Source organism: Anoplopoma fimbria, chromosome 4, assembly GCF_027596085.1.
Source record: "Anoplopoma fimbria isolate UVic2021 breed Golden Eagle Sablefish chromosome 4, Afim_UVic_2022, whole genome shotgun sequence".
Classification (NCBI taxonomy): domain Eukaryota; kingdom Metazoa; phylum Chordata; class Actinopteri; order Perciformes; family Anoplopomatidae; genus Anoplopoma; species Anoplopoma fimbria.
Genome location: NC_072452.1, coordinates 20,341,166 through 20,354,592, shown reverse-complemented (window position 1 = coordinate 20,354,592; position 13,427 = coordinate 20,341,166). Strand labels below are relative to the sequence as shown.

General features: G+C 37.8%; 1 protein-coding gene across 1 annotated transcript; it reads left to right on the top strand.

Annotated features, from left to right (window-relative positions):
- Positions 1–5,016: 5,016 nt before the first annotated feature.
- Positions 5,017–13,224, top strand: cxcl14 (chemokine (C-X-C motif) ligand 14). The gene is made up of 4 exons (XM_054597404.1): positions 5,017–5,384; positions 7,171–7,276; positions 11,478–11,591; positions 12,670–13,224. The coding sequence occupies exons 1-4, from the start codon at positions 5,321–5,323 to the stop codon at positions 12,683–12,685; spliced, it is 300 nt and encodes a 99-aa protein (XP_054453379.1). The 5' UTR covers positions 5,017–5,320; the 3' UTR covers positions 12,686–13,224.
- The last annotated feature ends 203 nt before the right edge of the window (positions 13,225–13,427 follow it).

Genomic DNA, 13,427 nt, shown 5'->3' with positions numbered 1-13,427 from the left:
AAGAAAACATGCAAATAAACAGAATGCAAAGTAGATTTTTCCAATACATAGTGGCCGTTGGCCTGAAGCTAATTTGCCAAAATATATATAAGGAAACAATAAAAGTCATGTAAATAAATACAATGCTTCATTTATTTGTTTCCTTGGAGTAATACACAATGTGTTAAGGCTTTATTTCCATCTATTCAAAGTAAGTCAAACAAGGGTTATTTACCTGTACTACCAGATCTTTGTTTGCTACAACCACTTCCTGTCACGCACTCCTCTATTCTTAAACCCCAAATTTCCCTCAGAAGTTGGGATTAGCTACCATTACCTGACTTCAAAAGACAGTCAGTCACACAGTGGACAGACAGTAATAACAGGTGTCGACACCCTGAGGTCCAGGCCGCGTCCTCACACAGAGGAAATCCATATTTAATGAGAAAAAGGGAGGAACTCATGTTTAAAGATTTTGAAGTCATGGTTCAGTTTAGTCTATTTTATCAGGATCATTTATTTGTTTAATTCTGATGAGAATGTTGTTAGCTAATGTAAATATTGTTCAACTATTGCTGATTTGTATAAACATAAATATAAATGCACATTGAGCATGTTTTAAATGGATTATTCATTTAATTATTATTATTTTGATATTTAAAGAAACATCATGTTATTTATTTTTGATCAATTTTAGAGTGCAGATCATCACAGAAATAGCGGGCAGCTGGCTAGTTAGCTGGCTTGCTAATTCCACCATGCTTTTATGCCACACTGGTTACAGAAAATAAACCGAACAAAATTGTCACTCATTTGGTGACAGCAATGCACTTTCCTACAGTGTGTGGATGAAGCATTAAGATGTTAAATATGCTGCTAGATTAAGTCATTACAGAAGTTAGCCCCGACAACTGTTGCAATGACCGTTGTTGGATAATAAAACTAATGATACACACAAAAAAATGGTCCGTATTGCCACATTGATTTAATTTGGAATGTCCGCTCTACCCCTATTTCATTTCTAGTGTCTGCATCCTTGTTATTCTCTTTTCAAAGCAAATATGTAGGTTTTCCATCTTTAAAGAGAGATTAAAATCTAACATCTAACATCAGGAGGTATCACAATGTTCACCAGATGGATGTCTCATTTCAGAACACTGTGTGACACAAAGATTCATAAGAAATCCGAAGAAATCTGTTGGATTGTTTTTTTGGCACAAAAGAGGAAGCATGTGCTGTTTTTACATGGGGGTCATGAAGGTTAATGTTTTACATCATGTACAAGCTGCCTTCATGTCAATAGGCTGATATATACACAGTTGTTATTCAAACATATCACCCTTCATTTGGAGGCAACATTGAGCTTTTTTGAAGCAGCTGCATACGAAGATAGTTTATACACTGATGGTTATAATCACCCTGTAATGTTTTTGTGTCTTTTATTTACATACTGCAGCCTGTATTTATATATCTAGTAGACACTCAGGCTGCCAACACACATCAATCACAATCATACTTTTTCTGTCTCTCCTCACTTCTACATCAACTCATTCTGAAGTAAACAGTCCCACACACACTCCACACACACTGCCATGTTTGACTTTGGGGTAAACTGTACTATTTCCTCTTGAATGAGTTCTGCACCTGTGCCACTGCCAAGTCTACAAGTAAGACCGCTGAGACAAATGGAGCCCAGGTTTGTGTAACTAGACGCAGTCCTTCTCTATGTGATGAATTTAGTCATGTTGAGAGAATAAGAGGCGGCCAGAGGGGCTTGCAGCGTAGCCGAAGTATTCTGACAGCCACTTTCACAAAACAGCTGTCTTACCTGATCAAGTAAAGGAAAAATCTTTTAGTTTCAGAATATGAAGTGTTTATTGCCTCTTCTGAAATTGATAGTGATGCCTTAGGCTGGGGAAAGGATTTGATATAAGGGTTTTCTATTATTTGGTTTTACCATTAAATTAAAAAAAATGTGAATATTTGCTGTTTTATAGGAAACAAAACTTGATACAGTTGATGTTTGGGATTTTTTGTAATAATTAAATGAAACAACATAAAAGGTAAACGTAGTCTTGAACTGCTCACCACTCTGCATTAGGGTCTCTCTTAAGTGGGCATTGGTTCATCTGAAGAGTTTATCTTAAGTAAAACTGAAGTACTTTAAGGCAGTGATTCTCTAGGCGTACCTCTACAGTTACCAGTACGTGGAAAGAATCTGTGGTAGCTCAGCTAATTTGAAAAACTATGAAATTATAGCTGAAAAAAAGAAATAGCCAAATATTTGTTTAGTGTAGGAGTAAAATGAAAACTCAAATAAAGTTACAATTGGAGGGATGCTGATCTGCAGAACATTAATTGTCACAACAGTCGGTAAACTAACAGCATGTCTCTGTTTGCCAACCGATCCAAGTTATTTTTAACAGCTTGTATATTGCTGTGTCAAAATAGATAAAACAATGAAAAGTAATGGATGAATGGTTGAAAACTTTTGTAACTCTGGTACCAATGAAAAGTTGTTCCAACCAACCGAAACAAGACTTAAGAGTCGACAGCCTTGTGAGCAGCTCTGTTAGCTTTGAGCTAAATGCTAACGTATGCATGGTAACAGCAACACAACAGCAATGGTAACATTAGCAGGTGTGATGTTCACTCTTAGCATGCTAACATTTGGTAATTAGCAATAAGAATACAATGAAGCTGAGGCTTAAGGCAATGTCAATAGTTTCTGCAGGTATTTAAACCAAAGTATTGGGCACATTGAAATTGTTACCTTATGATGGAGTTTAAGAAAATGGAAAAGTCAGAAGATAAACAAATGTATTACAATTTCTCCTGATAGGGACATGAAGCTTTAACATTGACAGGTCTAGGATATCATATCTTGGAAGAAAAAGGAGCATATTATAACAGAATCCACTTTATATAATGAATAGTGTTTTATAATATCTAGTTTAATGTCTATTTAAATGAACACATTTGGAACATAATTGTTTTTTGTGGATGACGGCTTACTTTACTACATCTGATGGAGCTGTAAGGGAAAATCGGACATAAAAAATATATATCATATTTGATTACCAATTATTTGCTAGGGAAATTGGCTCCACACTCCTGGTAGCATCTGTTCAAAATATTGATGTCTACAGGAATAAAGATAGAAATAAATGCAACTGTTCCGATATTCTCAATGTTCTCGATGATGTTTTGGTTGGGTATCATAAAATAAAACCTTCTCCTAACCAGCAACATCTTTGGATGATCGAAAATGACAAATGATGTGATTTTCATCAACATTTCAAGACAGATTCTTTAACTTCAATTTCTTTCTTTCCTTTGGTCTTCAGGGTAGCTGAAGTGATCTAATGGATTGAGACAACAGATGTCCGACTTATTATCAGTCACTTCAGCTGAAGACTGGAACAGACAGCTCACCGATGTCTTTTATCCTGAGATCAAAACGACTTGGGATGGATTCTCACAGCATCGGTGTCCTGCAGGGGTCGCGTACATCTTAATCCGTCACAGTTTGCTCTAAATGATAGCTGCCGTCGTGTCCTACTGTTGTTAACTGTATGAACCAGAGGACCGAAGGAAGGATTGGCAAAGATTTATTGTTGCTGTTTGAAGCCAGATGCTGAATTCATGATTGATTTGCTCACTTCTCAGACTGCATACAGTCCTAATTTGCAAATTAAGCAGCATTTTACAGATGTACATGCTTCTACGTATGTAAAAACACACTCACAAATGTAAAAACATTGGCATGGACAAACTGTACACACACACACGCACAAAGGTCCATGGTGCATACAAGACATGTCATGGCCGCTGGTTTGAGTGATGACAGCAGCTGATTGCATCAGTGTTGAGGGCAGGGAGGTTAACACAAACACACACAAACACACACACACACAAACACACACACACACACACACACACACACACACAGAGAAGGCACACAAACACATGCACATACAAATCCCTCATGATGCAGGACGGTGATGAATCCGGTTTAATCCTGTGGTCAGAGCATCCCAGGTGGGTGGGGTCAGACATTCTTCTCAGGGCTATCTCTTACAGGCCAATAGTTCAGCCTGATGGCACCCACAGATACAATGGTGGCATTTATTCATGTTCACAATATAATACAGAACAAGTATTATCAAATACTGGGTCTGGACTTATTTGAAAATGACTTCCAATATGGCTTAATCTTTTCTCTTCTTTCAATGGACTATTCACTCTTCAAGGTGCCCTAATATACCTGTATAAAATAACGGCCCAGCAGAGGAAACTACACTTTTTGTTAGATGTTTCAATGTATCAGGACTGATTTACGACCATGGTTACATTACTTGACCGGAACTATGTTCGATGTTAGAGCCCGTTTATCATATTCTTAAACTTTGGGAACACAAAGGCTGTGTAATAAAGGTCCACTTCTAACTTTTCTTTTTTTGGAGCTTCCAACCGACTTTTCATTCAGTGAGCTGGTGACTCTTTGGGTCTAGATTAATGTTTGACGGGTTCTCTGATGAGAATAAGAACCTTTTTTTTTTTTTTATCCGTGACCATGGCAACCTCGCAAAGTTACTGATGAACAGAAACATTCCAAGACATATTGACTCATGAAGTCCGTTAAGCATAAGTGCCTGCCGCTAAAATCTCATATATTTATCTAAGTATTTAAGTCATTGTCAGGTTTAAACGGTCTGGGCCTGTTGCCAGATGTCTCAGTATGACACTAATCTAGCTGCTTCTGTCAGTTATGATCAGTACAGAAGCTCCAAATAAACTAACCTACACCGTGCATCAAATCAGACGTCACTCCACCCTCGTTTTTGGTGGACAAAATGTGTATTATTTCTGTTTTTTTCCCCATTCTTCCCCCCCTTCCTCCCTCCCTCCCTCCCTTTTCCATGTTCTCCACTTCTCCCTCGCAGGCCCACAAGTGTTTGATTCGCTGTCTGGCCGTGCATATTAATGAGAAGAGGACAGCGGGCTGCTTTTAAAAAGAGCTGCTGCCTGAGAGAGAGAGAGAGAGAGAGAGAGAGAGAGAGAGAGAGAGAGAGACATAGACGAGATTGGAGGTTCATCCAAGCGCTCAGGACTCACAGACTGAGTTGCACAATCAGCGCTCCAAAGAAGCAGAACAGCCTCAGCAGCTCCAAACAGTCCCAGCAAGTGGATTTTATTTGCACCTCAAAAGACTTTTGTTGATTTTTTTATTTTATTTTTTTCTCCCAAGTGTGTTGTCGAGAGGTGGGATTTTTTTTGGAGCTTGTTTTTAAAAACAACATATATATTGTGTGTTGGTTTTTTTCTTACTGGTGAAGACATGCATCGGTGCACAGCGGTGCTCCTTTTGTTAGTGGTGGCCTTGTACGTCCTGAGCACAGAAGGTAAACTTAAATGCTTTTGTTTTTCTTGTTAGTTCATGTAATGTTCAATGTTTGAAGTAATGTTGATGTGACTGGGAAAAACTAGCTGGAGACCTTTAAGACGCCTCCTGTGCTTTGTCATGTGTGCATGAAGGGAATTAAGCTTAAAATCTAAAGTCTTTGCATCCAGAGTTTGGGAGTAAATGTTGATGCCAACTGGAAATCTCCAGCACAGCTTAGTGAGAGTGGCTCAGTTGGTGTGTTTTCTTGCATGTATGTTCACAAAATAACTATGTTGGCATCCCCAACTTAAACTCAGCACTTTGTTTATAACTTTATTTCATCTATAAACATTGAAAACATTGAGAAGAGTGTAATGTCGCCCACTGTGTTATAACATAGCTGTCATACTTTGGAATACCATGGCGTGGAAATCTGCTCTCATAATGAGCCTTATGCAGGCATTCACAAGGGGGGGTGAACAGAAATGCCACTGTTATGAAATACAGACTTTAAAGGAAAACGTTTTGATCAAAAACAACCTGCATGACTTAAATATAATCTCTATATCATCTATGGAAAGCTAATATCTACAAGTTACTTTTAAGGGAAAAACATGTGCCACTGGCATTGTTAGAAAGCTCTTTGAAAAGCACATATTGTGTAAATGCACTCACATTTGCAGCATTATAGTTTGGTGCAAAACGAGGCTAAACCAATAACTTGCAAAAAAAAATCAACTTTCACTTTCAAAGTCACTTAAATTTCCTCAATTTTTAGATCATTTTTTTTTATATATTCCTAGATGGCAGGATACACCTGAGTCAACAGATGCATGTCTTAAGGAAGAAGACCCTCTCTCTTCCTATAGACTGAAGCCATTTACGCCCATAGAAAACTCCATTACACAGCATACATGGATACATTGACCTCAGTGTTGTCCAGTGTGTCTCTGCTGGCTCCAGTGAGGCGCTCCAGACAGATTTAGTGTCCGACGGTGAGGACAGAAAGCAGGTGATGGATGAAGGAAACCTTGGAACATCCAGGTCATCGCCTCCCATAACAAATATACAACCTAGCAAAACTAATTTCCTCTGTCATCTGTTATTATTCTGCAAAGTAAAGTCACATCGACTAGAAAAACCTGACCTCAAGAACATGTTTGACTGACACAAAGACATATTTAAAATGTGTGACTACGCGTTTAGCCTCAATTACAGCTGTTAATGTGTCACCCGTCTGATAGGAAAGCAACATCAAAAGTGTAGTTTCTGTTGAAGCCACAGGTTCTTTTCTGCCTAACTTGAATCCATTCAGTGTGAATTCATAAATCCTCTGAGCTACATTGGATAAAATAGCAAATCAGTTCATATTGCTGACGTGCACCGAACAATAGTTTTTGAAGTTTTTGATTTGTTGTGCATGCAAATTAGAAGGAAACTCACTGTTTCTTTCATCATTGAATCAATTAATTACTTAATATTTTGAACATGTTTATATGTGACTTAATCTTTAATTAAAACACTTCTATGTTTTACTGTTTTGTATAAGGACATGTATTAAAGAGTTGACTGAGTGTTTGTAACGTAATATTTCACCAGACTTATATTTTTGCTCTGGTTGTCAGATAAACTGAGGGCTGAATAAAAGCTGTTCAATCACAAAAACGTAACTTTTTTCTATCACTTCAATGTCACTGTGACTAACTTTAATAATCTGCCACACAATCAGTTTACAAGTTCATTATGTAACATGTCGTCTATGTTAAAGTCGCTCTGACACACCTTTGTGTTTTGTGTCTCGACAGCCTACAAGTGCAGGTGCACCAGAAAAGGACCAAAGATCAGATACAAGGATGTGCAGAAGCTGGAGATCAAACCCAAACATCCGTTCTGCCAAGAGAAGATGATATTGTGAGTGAGACTTTTACTCTCTCAGCATCTCTTTTTCTTTCTTTCTTTCTGCTGTGAGGTATCTTTATTGTTTGTTTTGTCCGTTTTTGCCCTTTCCTGTCTGACCTTCTACCTCTACTTCCTCTCCTACATTATCTTTCCTGTCTTTTTACCCCTCTTTCCTCTTTATTCTTCTCATCCTTTGTATGTTTGTCTTTTCCTTGATCCCCTTGACCTTTTCCCACCCATCTCTCTTTTATATACCTGTTTCTATTTTTTTTTTCCCTCTCCTTCCTTTTCCCTACCTGTGCTGGCATGCACTACACGTCATAATTCAACAGTATTTGTACCTGCTTGACACGCAGATAAACTCAACAGCCGTGAACCATAAAAAAATGTTTGGCAGTCGTACAGGAATAATCCAAACATCCTGTCGTCTCTGCTTAAAGCACTTTGGAGGATTTACAGTGTGATGATTAACCGATGATTTAACGGCACCCCCAAAGTCAGGAGCGAGGAATTATTTATAAGCTGGAAAGGTGGAGAGAAAAGAAACTTCCAGAACTTTCTACATGACAATCTAACAAAGGGTCAAGCTTAATTTTCAGACCTTTATCACACAGTTTAGATCCTGTCATTGTGCATCCCATACACATGCGTCTTTATGACATTATTTCATACAATAAAATGACAATATTCTACTTTTCTGGGTGATTATTGCATCCTGAACTGCTGTGTCATTTACAGTTTCCTGGAATGCAGCATGATAACTAGGCCTCTCCTTCCAGAGGGGTCCAAACACACTCCGAGTGTCCTGTGGCCCTCAGATAAAAAAAAAAACTCTGAATAAATAAACTTTAACATTGTATATAGCCGACAGTATGTAGTTTATTTTTTTTTCAACTCCTGGGAGTGAAGTTTGGTACGTAAGCAGAAATATGAGCCGTGATTTCCCATGTGGAATTCATTTGAAGTTTCATGCCAAAGTGATATGAAGGGACAACAGATGGGGATGTTATGTCAGCCTCCCAAGAGTCTGTTTTGGGTTCAAGGCGCAAACTGTGCTGCCACCTGCTGGCCAATTACAGTATTGCATAGAGAAAAACAATGTGAGAAACTGATCACGTGGAAGAGAACTATGGCATGAATCGGTTTCTTTTAGGGCCAAAGAAATACAAGTCATTACCTTTTACAGTTAAGGTTAGGTAAATGGTGGATTATAAATGTTAAATAAGCCTCAAGGTAATGAATGTTAGTCAATGCAGTGTCTCTATAAGAGATCAAAATATTTAGACTGGCTAATTTAGGGATATTTATTGTGCAATTAACAAAACACATGTGTTTTTTACTCAAAATATACATGAAAATCTGATTGAAGCATTGGATTCCGATATCTCCTGTACCTTTATGTTAGTAACAATTACACCACATTAATTGCTCTTTTTATAATGTAGTGTACAGATTATAGCAGTCAACTTTTCCTTATGGAAATTAAATTAATCAATATCACATTGATCCCATAGATTTCAGTATTGACAGTATTGCAACGATTAGTCTTCTACTCTATTAGTTTATGGATAGAAAATTATTCTGCAATTATTTTAGTGACGTATTTATCATTCAAGTAAGATATCAAGTAAAAAATGCTTCACAGTTTGCTGGTCTGAGCTACTCCACTCTTTATATGTAGTTTCCTATTATTTAACTATTTTTGGATTGTGGATTTTAGGCCGAACAAAACAAGCAATTTGAATATGTCGCCCTGGGCTCTATGAATATGCAATGTGCATTTTTCATTATTTTGTGACATTTTATTGCGAGGTGATCCATCAAAAAGATAACAGACAAATCAATTGATAATGATTTTAAAGGAAAAGGAAAATGTATAAGCTTGTGTTTTCAAAGACTTTGCAGCCAGACATGAAGTTGAGGTGGTAAAGCATGTGGGTAAATGCCAAAAAAAAATATTCCAGAAGTGCTAGAAATGATCAACATCTGCTCCCAGGTCTGTTTCCGTGTGAGTGTGTTACCCACCACACAGGATTTATTTAATGCTGCTCTATTAGCATGAGATGGGGGCCACCAGCAGCTGGTGCCCAGTGAAAAATGAGCCTCAGTGGGGCTCCGGAAAGCCCCAGAAACAAGGAGGGTAAGAGAGAAATGAGCAGAGTCCCCCTCTGGCCTTTGTTGTTGTGACCGTTTGGCTCACGGCGCTCAGTTTGGCATTCTGGGCTGCCACTCCTGAACCACACACACAAACTCTGAGCCACTAAATGACCCCGTTTTCTCCTCATTTCTTTTCTTTCTCTCCATTTTCTCTTTCCCTCTCTTTTCCTTTCAGTGTTTTTTGTCTACTTGATCTCTTTTATATCCCTTTTAACCCTCTTTTCATTCTCATTATTTATCTTATTGGTGAACTTTGTCTCTCTTCATCAGTTTCTCTTGCTGCCTTTCTCTAAAAGTAATGATACCACACTATAAAAACACTATATACAATTAAAAGCGATGCATTCAAAATGTTACCGAAGTAAAACTACGCCGCTAATATCAGCTAAATGTACTCAAAGTATGCAGATTTACATATTTTATATTATATAATGGGATTAGTTTTACTGATTCTTATGATTCATTACCATGTAAAAAGCATTTTAATGTTAATAGTGAAGATGGGGCTCAATTTAGCTTTACTTTCTTTGCAGTTTTTCTTTTAAGAAATCATATCGTTATTCATAATTAACTTGTAGCTGTCAAATTAAGTGTTTAATTAAGTTTAAAAAAGGACAATATTTCCCCTTTTAATGTAATAAAGTAAAGGAATAAAGTAACAGAATATGTAAATACTCTGCTAAAGTTCACTTTACTTCCATAACTTTCTGTCTTTTTACTTCCATTCTTCTTCTAACTCGCTCAGAGCCTTTCCTTCCTCTCCCTGTGCTTATGAAACATTTTGCTAACCACATTAGAGCCAGCGGTTGCACTTCAGCTGCTCAGGTGAATCATAATGAGGAGGATCTAAAGCTCGGAGTAACACAGTTATCAGGTTTAAACTCACCTCGGCGGAGCAGCCATGAATAAACATTCTGGGTGTGTTTATCATTATGGGCTTGGAGATATGAGTCCGTTGGCATGCACACATACAAAAGCACTTTAATCTGGTCTCCTTCAAACACACACTCAAAGCTCAGCTCTTCCATAACAAAGCATGAAGAGCTGCCTCTCAACGGCCAAACAAAGTGGAAACTGAAAGAGCAGGAAAACAGATGCAAAACTCTTTAACCCTAAATCCTTAGAACTACTGAATGCAGCGTTTTTTATTGAGAGTCAAGTCTTTTCTCTCCCAGTCAACTTATTTAGCATTCATGGTTTGGCGAGCCTTTTGAGAGTGTCACTGGATGGAGAGGCCCCATGGCATGCTGGGTGTTTTTTCCCCCACATCTCCCTTGTTTGGCCTGAATGTGCCACATGCAGGCAGAGTGTCTCTACCGTTGCCTGAAGTGAAGAACAGCAGACGGAGCAATTGATTCAGTGAGCCTCGATGTCACATTTTTAAGTGGCAGCTCCATAATATTACTCCGTCGCCAAGAAACTGGGCGCCTTGTGCAAGCTGATCTTTTGAACCGCGCAAATGTTATTGAATGCAGGTTAAAGTTTTGGGGGAAAAAACATGTCAAATGTGCTTCAAAGTGACCAGTTTCTATTGAAACAACTCACACTGGCTTTCAGAGAGTTTTAAATGCCCCCAAACGGTGTTTCCACTCCATTCAGCTCCATTCAAATTCGTACAAAAGAACATTAACTTTAACTTTGCTCCTGTAGATCTCAACCTTCTTTTAAACTAATAAAGATAACAAATTATTGCTGTGGAAATGTAAAATATGTATTGCTTATTATCTAGAAAATATTCTAAATCAATCTACAGGAGCAAGCAATTTGTGGTATCATGGTATTGTTAGTGAATATATTGAATGTTTGGCCTGCTGTATTGTTATTTGGAGAATATAATAATTATCATATTTTTTGGGAGCAGAAACACTTGTTGATGACATTACATGAAATACCACCAACTGTCTGAGCCTTACACACTTTAATTTAAATGCCATAGGAGTGGATAAGATTACGAATGAATTTGTATTCTTATATTTTGATAATAACGTCGGATTCTTTTACTTACAATCATCTTTGTTTGTTTTTTGTGACTCTTCTTCTTTGCTCGTCCTCCCAGTGTGACGATGGAGAACGTGGCTCGGTTCAAAGGTCAGGAGTATTGTCTTCATCCCAAACTTCAGAGCACCAAGAATCTGGTCAAATGGTTCCGCATCTGGAAGGACAAGCACAGGTAATAATCATATAAGTGTCTGTTTACCTATAGTATTCTTATCTTACACCCTATAATGTTGTTATGTTGATTGTCTTTGTGGCGGAGGGGTTAAGATGCTTAGAGTTGTCTTAAAGGCTAAAATATAATATAAGAGAAAACATTTAAAACTAAAAAGACAGAAGAGTCTATGAGTGCCAATGTTGTGGCTGTTATAGTTAGCTCAAGTCAGCATGCAGTTAGCAAAAATAACCTAATCATGCTAGAAATTACTATGACAACAATAACTATCATTCAAAGTGGCTATTATCCATATTTAAAATGGATCAAATCACTGTGGGTTATGTAACAGTTATCACGTGACATTTCAGCAATCAGCTCTACAAAGCTTTATAGTGTATTTTTTTTATAGTTGGTGAATATAGTGGATCACTTATCATCTAAAGAGTCAGATATTTCTCTCAGGTGTCAGTAGAGACCAAAAACAGAGCTAAAAGGAGAGTAAATATTGGATTCAATTTATCAGATGGCAAGAAACACAACTCAAAATGAATGCTTATCTTGCTCCAAGTCAACTGGATGCACAAAAAGGCAACTGTATCAACTTAAAGCTTGTTTCTGCTGCCCACTTATGGAGTTTATATGATAAGACTCATTTTAGTAAGACACTCAAAGCATCTGATTCTCTCCTGTTAGATTTCCATAAGTCTTTCTGCTCTTCCACCCACACAACCTTCCTCTGTTATCTCTGACTCTGAGTCAGAGACCTTGCCCTGTGGCTTCTCTGTGAAGCTTTATTGATTTGTTTTGTTGAAATGTCTCCTCTCATTTGCTCTCCCCAGAGGGGAGGTTAAAGGTCAGGGTCAGCCACAGACAAAAAAAAAACAGTACAAAAGAACATTTGCAGAGGGACTCTGTGGGTTACAGGGTGATTAAACCGATATGTCTTTCCACTCATATCCACAAGGCCAACAAATGAAATACAAGAAATTAAAGGGAACATCTGGTTAATGATGCTGGTAGAAGACAACTAAAGGAGATAATTAAAGAAATGTTTTAAATCACAAATAAATGAACTCTTCTTTTGTTTCTTCCTCAGGGTGTATGAAGCCTAAAATCTCAGCACACGTGGATCAAGTGAGACAAAAAAAAGAGATGACAATACCACCAGGACTGTTTTTTGCGAAGTACAAGATGTAACCTGCAATCAAACTGTATTTCTCTCCTCTTCTACCTGAGATCTGTCGAGCATCTTTAGTTCATAAATATATATAAGATGGTGGGCTCGTTTTAGTTACAGTTACTCACCTATCAAGTCTTTACAGCTGTAGTTATACTTGTCAAATAGTGGACGAGCGACCACCATCTGTGTTCAAACAGTTGTAGGTTTGTTCAGTTGTTACTTAAAGGGACGTCTCTTTTGCTTTTAGGCTTCTTTCAAAGTGAAGAATGTGTCATTCTGAATGAACCTTCCTTTCAAAGAAAATAAATATTGTGTGGGTGTTTCAGTTGTTAAGATTTTCACTTCTCTGTATTCTCTATGACAGATAAGACATTTGTACAATGCCATCATTTAGGAGCTGGTCATCCGTGTTCAAGAGGTTGTAGTCAAAAATGTAGCGATAAAGTTCCTCAATAAATCTGATTCTCTGTATTCAGTGTGCGGTTACATATAATACAGAAGTTGCTGTTGTTCATTCAGATAGAGGAGATCTACCACTGTGTGTGTGTGTGTGTGTGTGTGTGTGTGTGTGTGTGTGTGTGTGTGTGTGTGTGTGTGTGTGTGTGTGTGTGTGTGTGTGTGTGTGTGTGTGTGTGTGTGTGTGTGTGTTTACCACGTCCACGCTAGTCATGTGT

Coding starts and splice junctions, on each gene's coding strand:
- cxcl14 (XM_054597404.1), top strand. CDS start 5,321: ATGCATCGGTGCACAGCGGTGCTCCTTTTGTTAGTGGTGGCCTTGTAC. Junction 5,385..7,170: donor GTACGTCCTGAGCACAGAAG/GTAAACTTAAAT, acceptor GTGTCTCGACAG/CCTACAAGTGCAGGTGCACC. Junction 7,277..11,477: donor TGCCAAGAGAAGATGATATT/GTGAGTGAGACT, acceptor TCGTCCTCCCAG/TGTGACGATGGAGAACGTGG.